The sequence below is a fragment of the Dunckerocampus dactyliophorus genome, chromosome 3 (assembly GCF_027744805.1).
Source record: "Dunckerocampus dactyliophorus isolate RoL2022-P2 chromosome 3, RoL_Ddac_1.1, whole genome shotgun sequence".
Taxonomy (NCBI): domain Eukaryota; kingdom Metazoa; phylum Chordata; class Actinopteri; order Syngnathiformes; family Syngnathidae; genus Dunckerocampus; species Dunckerocampus dactyliophorus.
This window is the reverse complement of record NC_072821.1, coordinates 21,595,784-21,606,542: the sequence shown is the minus strand read 5'-3', so window position 1 is coordinate 21,606,542 and position 10,759 is coordinate 21,595,784. Positions and strand designations below refer to the sequence as shown.

Genomic DNA, 10,759 nt, shown 5'->3' with positions numbered 1-10,759 from the left:
TTTCACTCACTGGGGACGTACCGTGGGTGGGCATCGTACGAGGCTCATGAAACCCACTCACTTCGACTGCAAGATGGGCGTACTGGCTTCCTACGGCACCTACAGCTATCGTGACCGGGAGAGCCAGAGTGTACAGCGGGAGCTGCCCGCCGTAGCCAGATAAGGTGCATTAATGTCAGGTACGCTATATGAGCAGCCACCGTGCGTCCACGGAGGTCGAGTGTACCGCTGGAGGAGTCACCCGCCGAGGGAGGAGCCGTGGCAATGTACACAATATACTTTTAAACTTGCGCCACACGCACTCCTCCTCTGCCTTGCTCTTGCAACCCGGCTGCGTCCAAGATATTCCTGCGTGCACGCGGAAAATCTTTTGCATCCCAATTTACTTGCTTCTGCAGGTTTGAAAATCCATGCAGGAAATGTGTGTGTCTCTTGCAATTTTCCCCATTTGTGCACGAAGCCAGCACGTACGTCAGGGTTGTAACTCACCCAGAAAAACCAAACCCCCCATAATCAGTGACTGTATTTGACTCTTATCTGGGTATGAAAATAAAACAAAAATAATAATCATAATCATAATCGCAATAAGAATAAAAATAATTATAATAATGACGGATAGTAGAAACTTTACATATGTTTTCATACTCAAAAAGGAGCATGAGGAAGCTCAGGTTTATGTCCAGTGCGATGTGTGACCACGGCCGGGATGGAATGGGTAGGGGGTGGAGGAGCCCAGCCGGCGGTTGGTGGGAAGCCTTGTTCCTGGCGCAAGTAGTGCAGGCGGCCACGAACCTCCTGGTGTCCTTAAGGAGCGTGGGCCACCAAAACCGCTGTCGGAGGAGAAAGGTTGTGCGGTTCACGCCTGGGTGACAGGCCAGTTTGGATTCATGTGACCAGCGCAGCACCTCTGAGCGGAGTTTGGGGATGACAAAAAGGCGTCCCGGAGGGCATCCGTTGGGGGGTGTAATGGTCTGGAGGGACTCCTTCACCCGTCTTTCTATGTCCCACTGGAGGGCCCCAATGATGTATGCGTCCGGGACAATGGGTTCCCGGTGGACGGGCTCGGTGGGGGGGGCGTGGATGCGAGAGAGGGCATCCGGCTTGATGTTCTGGGAGCAAGGACGGAAGGTAATGATGAAATTGAAACGTGTGAATAGCAGGGCCCATCTGGCTTGACGGGGGTTAAGTCTCTGCGCTGAGCGTAGATAGGCCAAGTTCTTGTGGTCTGTCAGTACCGTGAATGGAAGCTCTGTCCCCTCCAGCCAGCGCCTCCACTCCTGAAGGGCCAGGTCGACGGCCAGGAGTTCCCTGTTGCCAATGTCGTAATTTCTTTTCGCCGGGGTCAGGCGTCTGGAGAAGAAGGCGCAGGGGCGCAGTTTCTGGTTGGTGGTCGAACGCTGGGAAAGGACGGCCCCCACGCCAGTATCGGAGGCGTCCACCTCGACAAAAAACGGGACAGAGGGGTTAGGGTGGATTAAGACAGGTGCGGAAGTGAAGAGGAATTTGAGTTTATTGAAGGCGGACTCTGCCTCTGGGGTCCAGGAAAAAGGAATTTTAGGGGATGTAAGCTTCCGGATGAAACGGCGATAGAAGTTAGCGAATCCCAGGAACCTTTGTAGATGCTTCCTTGATATAGGAGCAGGCCAGTCGACCACAGCCTGGATCTTGGCAGGGTCGGCTCTGAGCTGGCCTCTCTCCACTATGAACCCCAAGAGAGGAATAGACGATGCGTGGAACGAACATTTCTCAGCTTTGACAAATAGTCTGTTTTCTAGTAGCCTTTGGAGGACGAGGCGGACATGTTGGATATGCTCCTCCAGGGAGGCGGAAAAAATGAGAATGTCGTCAAGGTAGATGAATATGAAGCGGCCTAGCATGTCCCGCGGGACGTCGTTTACGAGGTTTTGGAAGACGGCAGGGGCGTTGGTAACCCCAAACGGCATTACTAGATATTCAAATTGCCCTAGCGGCGTGTTGAATGCCGTCTTCCATTCATCTCCCTCGTGGATGCGCACGAGGTGGTAGGCGTTACGGAGATCTAACTTAGAAAAGATCTTGGCAGCGTGTAATGGGGTGAAGGCTGAGTCCAAAAGGGGTAAAGGGTATTTATTTTTTACAGTAATAAGATTGAGTGCTCGGAAGTCTATGCATGGGCGTAAAGATTTGTCCTTCTTCTCAACAAAAAAACCCCCCGCAGCAACAGGAGATGAAGAGGGGCGTATGAGGCCAGCGGATAAGGAGGACGAAATATATTCCTCGAGGGCTTTCTGCGCTAACTTGGAAATGTTGTACAAGCGGGAGGATGGCAGCGCTGCCCCTGGCAGGAGGTCTATGCTGCAGTCATATGGGCGGTGGGGGGGAAGAGACAGCGCTTTATCTTTGCTAAAGACTAATGCATCGCCCCCCCCCCCTTTGCTAAAGGGGGGGGGAGCGAATGGGACAGCTGTGAAGTGCGTGGCCCGGCTCGCCGCAGTAGATGCACAGACGCAGACACCGCCGTCTCTCCCTCTCTGCCGCGGTGAGTCTGCCTCCTCCTAACTGCATTGGCTCCTCCGTAGTCCAGGTGGGCGTGGAGTTGGACACCGCGTGTGGGCTGGGATGGTTGCTGTGGCTCCCTGGCGTGGTCCCCGGAAGGTGTACCTCGGCGAATCGACGACGTAGGTCACGCTGCTCTCCGTGATCGCTGAGGCGCTTGTCAATCAGTGTAGCTAATTCTATGAGGTCGTCTAAGTTTGATGGCATAGTCAGTGGGATCATATGTACTCTGATGTGCTCTGATAGTCCGAGAAAAAACGCGTCAAGGAGCGCGCCTGCGTTCCAGTCACTTTCTAAAGCCAGTGTATGGAATTCTATGGCGTAGTCGGTGACCGGACGCCGCCCCTGGCGAAGCGTGAAGAGAGCCCGCGACGCCTCTCTGCCAGGTGGGCTGCGCTGGAACACTTGCTGTAGCGCTTTTGCGAAGGCAGGGTAGGTCTGACTGGAGGGAGCTCGGCGATTCCACTCCGCCGTAGCCCATGCGCTGGCTCGGCCCGTGAGGTGTGAGATGACGAACGCCACCTTGGCGCGTTCTGTGGTGAAGGTGGCAGCTTGCAGTTCAAAGTGCAACTCGCACTGCGTGAGGAAGGGACGGACGTCACCGGAGTCCCCCGAAAATCTCTCCGGTCTGGACAACGGCGTGCCGGAAGCGAGGGCGGCTTGGACCGGAGAAGCGGGCGGACTGGCGGGTGCGGAGTCCTGGTTCTGAGGAAGTGCCGCCAGCAGCGTGTTGAGGCGGGAGCCCAGGCTTTCCATCATCGCGTCCTGGCGTGCTGATAATTCCTGGAGGCACGTTCCCAGGGTGTTGAGCTGCTCGTCTTGCTTCCCCAGACTCTGCGCTTGGCTACGCAGTGCCTTCTTGATCGGGCCTTGCTCCGCGTGGTCCATTAAACTGGCCGGTTCCTTCTGTTATGCGTGAGTGCGCGGTGGACCACAAATTGCAGCAGCAAGGTGAGTGATGACAGTTCTTTTAATAGTCTTAGGCGGGAGCCAACAGAAAGCGCTGGAGTCCGTGGGTAGCGGAACTCCAGGAAAAAGGGTGTCCACACAAAATAAACTATGCAAAAGGCAGAACAAGGGGACAACTGGAGCACCCAGCTGTAGAGACGCCGAAACTTGGGAATGCTAGAGTGGAGATGCCGTGAATGCTCTGACCAGCAGCAAGGAAGGAACCGGCGTCTCACAGCTGCTCCTACTCAGGTATAAGTAGGAGGGAGGATGATTAACTGCCGGTGTGTCCAGTTGTCCCTGCTCCTGCTGTGCGCCCAGCTGTGAGAGAGAGAGAGAGAGATAGAGAGAGCGAAGCGCAGCAGCACATGACCGTCACAGAAATACAGTATTCCTATGGACAGCCAGTGACTGTCATGTAAAAATATGTTTTTTATATCTGGTTTGTATTTTTGGACATTGTTTTAACTCCTCGCCTATATTGTGGTTTGCTATGAATGTATCCAAACTCTTAACAGTTTTTCCATTATTTTTGAATGCCGTGGGAGTACTAAGGCAGGTCTGTAGTTAGTAAAGTGATGTTTGTTCCCAGTTTTGTAAAATGGAATGACTTTGACTGTTTTCATTTTGTTAGTAAATGAACCTTCAATGACCTCTTCCATTATTGTTATGTCAATATTGTCGTAGTCAATTGAGGGCTGAGAAACATTGTGTTCATTATTTGTCATCATTTTTTTATGGTTGATTCTTTATGAATCTTAGGATGAATTCTGGTGGATATGGTGCATAGCTTTATGCAAAGCCCACAAGTGGACAAATATAGCACCCTGATGGAGGTCAAATTCTTTCAAGAATGGATATGTCTATTGTGCTATTGTGTCAGCTGTGTGCTGACATTCCAAAAATAATGGTAAAAAACGCTCATGAGAAATAAAAGTTGATTATATTTGAAAGAGCATACTTATAATCAAAATTAATATATCATTATTATGATATATTTAATGACATTTGTGGTTAATTTCGTCTCAAAAAATGTTAATAATGACAATAATATCACGAAAATGCAATAACTTGTGGTACAATATATTGTTCAGCAAAATGTGTTACTTTGTGCAGTGGCCCATTCAACGCTGTTTGCAGTTTTATGCACAGTCCCTAAGGGACAAATAGAATCCCCTGATGTACGTCAAATTCCTTAAGAACGGATATGTCCATTGGGCATATGTGGGTCACACATTATATAATATGATAATTTAACACATTACAATTTACTGTAATTTCTGGTGTATAAGCCGCTGCTTTTTTAAAACTTTGAACCCTGTGGTTTATACAGCGGTGCGGCTAATTTATGGCTATGTTCTAAGCTCCTTTACTTCAGAACTACTACTAATCGTTTAAATACTGCACCGCTCACGAGTCGGTGAGGAAACGGTAGTTCTTTCTTTGGCAGAAGAAAATCACAAGTTGTAAGTGAACTCCTGACGAGCTCATCAACCCACTGGAAATCACAGGGTGTCATCTTACAAAGAATGCTAAACTCATCACACAACCACTCAAAAGCTGGCTAAGGAATATACAGTACAAGTACCAATGCGAGTTTAAAATATAAAAAGTATTTTAACTTCTTCCCGCAATACATTTCGTCCCAGCAAAGCATTTCATTCAAACCATTTCAAAGATGATTCACTCACCTGAGGAGCCTGAGCTCCTCTGCCTCTGTGCACCAGGGGGAGCCAGAGGCACCTGAGAGCCAGAGAAATGCTTTGAATGAAATGCTTTGCTTGGCTGAAAAAAATTATGAGAAGAAGTTAAAATAGTTGTTTGTTTTTTTTAAACTTGTATTGGTACTGGTGTATTTCTTACATACCTTTTGAGTGTTAAGTTGCCGTGTGATGAGTTCAGCGTTCTTTGTAAGATGACGCCGTGAGTCAGACTGTTATATTAATGACCCCTCTGCAATTTCCAATTGGTTGATGAGCTTGTCATGAGTTTTTTCATAGGTCATGATTGGCTTCTGTCAAATAAAAAAACTACCTGGTCCTCATGGACTTGCCACAATATACCATTTTATGATGTGGACATGTGCAGTTTATAATCCGGTGCGGTTTATATATATGCATAAATCAGTTTTTTTCTCTACATTTTGTGGGTCTATCTTAAAGATGGGTGTGTCTTATACACTGGAAATTATGGTAAATATAATAATTATATTATATTTATTGTATTTATATTATTAATATATTAGATTAATAATATATTATATTCATAATATTATATATATATTATATAGAATTTAAATGTATATGTCTATATTCGTAATTTTTTATTTTTGTTTACGTTAATTAAATTGGAGTGAGGTGCTTGCGTTTAATAAACAAAAGACAGCACACAAAATCAAGCCATGCTTCCCTTTATCAAGTCATCACAACGTGAATACGACAGTCACACTGAAGACAGCATTGACTATACAGTCCATCTATCAACCAAGCAATAACATGTGCAATTTAATATTCACCGGAAGAAACACTAGCCGATGGCCGTCATATTGACTTTTTTTAACACACAAATGGAGTTGTAAGTAGCAAGCATGATGGTATAAAAAATTGCCTAATGTGACAAGAGCAAACAAAGAAACAAAAATAAAGTGACCTTAGATTTAACCTCATAGGAGTAAACAAAGCACTAATCTGTCAATCGTCCTTTTTCCACACTGGTTGGAAGAATGTTTGAAGACTGCATGACACACGTTTTAGGTAACAGTCAGTTTTTAAACATGTCACACAGCAGTTTTTCCATGGGAGTGTTTCCGATGGTCCTGTGGAAGAACAGCAGCTCAATGCGCTCAGAATTCACAAAACGCAGTGACGGGAGAAGAAGAAGCAGCTTTCCAAACCTAAACAAAACAAATATGTAAATTCAGTTCTATATTCTTATCTCACCACCCAAGATCCACACAGCCTACTCTTCTTCATGTCATGAATACAAACTTTCAGTCATCTCTTTGTCTCCAAGTCGGTTTTACTGGTTTTTTCCACTGTGCAAGTCAAATAATCCTTCATAAACAATCACACAAAAATAAAAACAGTTTTTTTTTTATACAAAATTATACCTTGTCTTGCAAATCATGAAGATAGTAAACAATGTTGGCTTTTAAAATAAAAAGACTTGCAGTATTTTGTCATTTTTCCACAAGCATCCTTTTTCCATTTGTACTGTATTTTGGGACTACATATTTAATATATTAAACAAAATAGTTTTCTATCTTTAAAAACAAAGCAACATTTCATGCATTTCATCTAAATAAGTCATGAAACAGGATGTTACCTTGCAGGTTGACTGGGATAATGAGTGCGAATGTGTTGTCCTAGCATCACGTGGGACTGATCCTGAAGGTTCTCCACTTGTTCTGGATCTTTCAGACCACGAGTCTCTGTGGACAAGAAGACAGGCCAATGTAGGACGAAAAGATTTGCGGAATACGTTTGAACTTGGGGTATTCCACTGAAAACGACATGCAGACTCAGCTCCTCACCAGGCTTAAAAAGCACAATGGCCTTGAGGCAGGCGAACTCTGTGGGGTCGACAGCAAGAGCCTTAAAGCGACTGAAGACTTCCTGCAGGAGTCTCAGGTCCAGGCTTGTGTAGCTGGTTTTGCCCTGCATGCCGGGGCAGAGGTCTGGCAGGGAGAGCAGTGGGCAGCTATCCAGTGGCAGTGACCACTGGATAGCGCACAGGAGGAAAAGCTCACTCCACGCTTCCTCCAGTAGGATCACCTGCAAATAACAAAACAAAAGGGCAAAACGTTAAATACCAGAATGTCTGTTTGAAGCTCCTGCCTGAGGAATACATGTATAGCAACACACACGAGCAAGAGTCTTATTTATGTCTTAAATGGCTTATTTACCCTTATTATAGCTGCTGTATTGGGTAATACGAGTGTAAAGGTGACTTTAGGGGTGTTAGTTCATGTCTAGAGTGCTCAAATAATGTTAAACCCCATATTTAGAGGAATTTCACTTATTGTGGTCGGGTGGGGAACCAATTAACTGCAATAAACGAGGAATTACTGTATTTGTATCGTTCCCCTTGTATAACACTAAATGAGACTCAAATTGTGTCTCACTTGGTCTCTGAAAGGCAGGTTGGAAAACACCGGCAGGTTCTTGGCCCACTTCACCGACATGAAGAGAAGCCTGGCCGACGTCTCGTACACGTTTTCCGAGGAGGACGGGTAAATTCCCATGTGGTACTCCGAGGACGCTCGTTCTGGTTCATTGCTGGTCACATCGATGTTTTCGTCAACTGGAAGAGAGAAGGCGGGAATGGCTGCTTAGGAAGATGACTTGTGTCCTATTATACGACGGTGTTTTTAGGTCTGTATCTAAGTTTCTGTTTGGTTGAAAAATGTATTTGGTTGGTTGGTTCAGCATGCTACTTAACCACTCAAAGTGTTCCATCGTATGATGGAAATGTGAATGGTTTGTAGTCTTTATGTACCCTGTATTTGGATCACCCAATGTCAGCTGGCTGAGGCTCCAGCTGACCCACGACCCTGAACAGCAGTAGAAAACAAATAAATGAATGAAAAGAGAGCGGCTCCTTACCGTCCTCAGGCTCCAGCTTGGCACAAGTCTCTGCCGTCATGAGGCTGGCCATGAAGCGATGGTTGTTCTGAGGGCTGACACAGCGTTGGGGGGGCACAGAGGCGGCGATGGCTATGGACGAGGTGATGTGGGGCCATGTGATGACAGAGCCACTTGAGGAGGAAGAAGAGGACGAGGAGGAGGTGGGCTCCCGCGTGGTGGCCAAATGTTCCTTCTCAGGGTCCACGTCGATGGAGTCCAGACGCACCTGAGCTGTGCTGCGGGGCTGCCGCTCATTCTGCACCGCTATGGGAACAACAGGAAGAAAGAGTTTGATTTTGTATAATCTGTACAAAATTCACCACACTGGTCCTTTAAAAGAATCCCACATGCTCACCGTCTTTATTCATGCCTGCCTGTAAGCACTTCTTCAGCCGGCACGCCTGGCACTGGTTGCGATGAGCTTTGTCCACTGGACACATGCCTGTGCCTGCCTGACACCTGCAAACGCACAAACACTCATTTTTGATGTGAAAAAGTGACACTCTCTCCAGATAATTAACAACATAATGCAAAAAATAGGGAAAATTCCCATTTAAGGCAAGATCAGGGATGTGTTTCTTATGTTTTGGCTGCAAAATTACATAGGAAGCATTACAAAATAATACAGTTAAATTTAGATTTGTATTATGTTATTTGGCAATGTTGATTCCCAAACAGATGAGTAATTATCTTACCTGTAAATGAGCCTCCTTCTCACACTGCGTTTGAAGAAGCCGCTGCAGCCGTTGCAGGCATAAATGCCGTAGTGTTTACCACTGCTGGTGTCTCCACACACTTTGCAGACCAAAGCTGGGCTGAGGGCTTTGCCAGGGGCCGGACTTTTGGCTGAGGGTCAAACACAATGACACACACACACACACACACACACACACACACACACACACAGAGCAGAATGGTTAGTGCCATTCATTCAGTATTTTCTCCTCTGAATTGAATTGTCACGCTTGTGTGTGCCTGCCATCTGTGGTGTGAGCTGAGTGTACATGAAGATGGCAAGTCAATGCTGGAACAGACGTTTAGGTCCGAAAATTTCATTTAGTGGATTATTGCATTAAAACTGAAATTAAAACTGATGACTATAATAATACATTCAAACAATTTTGAAAATTAGCCATAATAATAATTATTGGTTATTAGTAATATCAATAATCATCACAATCAGCTATGGTTATATTTTAGTATTAATATATTACTATATGATGCAATATCTAATAATAATAATAGTAGATTATTTAAGAAACAAAACTATTCACATGCACTTTAGCAACAATCAGAAAATTATGCAAACCTCTTTTTTTCCTCATAGCTGGAGGCCATGTTTACACACCTGTTGCTCCTCAACTACAATTCTCACCTCCTCTGCTGTCGTCCGTCCCGCCGCTCCCAATTGACTCCGTTGGGGAGGAAGACGGCATCATGGATATCTTTGTCAGGTGGTCCTCCATCATTTTGCAATGAAAATCTTCTTGCTTAATGATACTTGACAGAGGGGGGGAAACTGTCCGCCTAGCCAGTAAATTTCCAGACAGAATATTTGGTATCAGCAACCAAGGTGAGGTTCCTTTTGGGGGGTAAAAAAAAAACAAAAAAAGGGGGGCCTCCGCAGCTCCAAAAGTGCAGATGGCGACCAGAGTTCCCCCGTACAGTCTCTCTACTGGGTTGCAGCTCCTGGTGTGGAGATGCAGACTTGCTGAAGCTCACACTTGTTGTACAGGTTGTAGGTCCTCCCACTGACCATCAGGGTCTGTCACTGTCCGTGGGTGCTCCTCGGTGGCAGCTCCTCAAAAGAGAGCTCAAGGGGGGGTGGGTGCTGGGGATTAGCACCAAGCGCTGTGTAAGCAGCATGCTTATTTGTCATCCTCTTAATCTTTACTGTTCATCTACTGGATCAATCAGTCACATTGCCCAGACATTGGTGCTGCTAAGTGTTAGATCTTCACAAAATGTGATGACCTCTAGGAAAAGAGGTGTAACTTGAAGCCTGTAAGGTCTCATCAGTGCTCCGGTGCACACTACTCTTCTGTCTCTCCATTTAAGGGGAAGATCACATGATGCCCCCATTATTATATGTACTTGTCTCCTGCTGTGTATTTGATTTGACTGATTGCTTTCCATTCTTAATGATTCCCATGTTTGCTAAGGAGCTGACTATTAAGGCCAATTTTGTTCTTTTGGACAAACTGGAGAGCACCTGCTTCCCTCTGGCAGCAAGCTGAAAGGTCACAGGGGGACTGATATAAATTTGAATAGCTGATGTTCTCGTCTGTTTGAATTTAGCTCATGGGGATGCTACATTTATTATTAAAGAGCTTAAATTATCATGCGGTCCCATTCAGTGGAGATATTCGAAACTCAAAGAAATAATTGAAAGCATCCAACTTTCTCGTCAAATTCAAAGAGACGTTCTAGTAGAAAGAAAAAAAATGTAAAAATATGTTATTGTAATTATGGCGCAAATAAGAAATGACAAAAGCAGGACTTTATGAATGTGTTCACTTGCATGTACAACTGTTGTCCGGGTAATTGTGCAAAATTCTGCTCATCTTCAGAATATTTTAGTACTTTTTCTTTGTGCATTTTCAGCAGGGATTGTAAAATATGCGCAAACTACAACCCAGCAATAAACATAT

The 10,759-nt window shown here is 45.5% G+C and overlaps 1 protein-coding gene across 2 annotated transcripts; it reads right to left on the bottom strand.

Annotated features, from left to right (window-relative positions):
- Positions 1 to 5,877: 5,877 nt before the first annotated feature.
- LOC129178479 (photoreceptor-specific nuclear receptor-like) lies at positions 5,878 to 9,909 on the bottom strand. Of its 2 annotated transcripts, XM_054770754.1 has the most exons (8): positions 9,484 to 9,908; positions 8,804 to 8,954; positions 8,464 to 8,567; positions 8,088 to 8,372; positions 7,607 to 7,785; positions 7,016 to 7,256; positions 6,808 to 6,913; positions 5,878 to 6,376 (listed from the first exon to the last, which is right to left on the bottom strand). In XM_054770754.1, exons 1-8 carry the CDS (start codon positions 9,575 to 9,577, stop codon positions 6,244 to 6,246), a joined length of 1,293 nt encoding a protein of 430 aa, XP_054626729.1. In that variant the 5' UTR covers positions 9,578 to 9,908; the 3' UTR covers positions 5,878 to 6,243. The 2 variants fall into 2 exon arrangements, with proteins under 2 accessions (XP_054626729.1, XP_054626730.1); XM_054770755.1 differs by lacking the exon at positions 5,878 to 6,376 and having other exon boundaries at positions 6,804 to 6,913; positions 9,484 to 9,909.
- Positions 9,910 to 10,759: the final 850 nt, after the last annotated feature.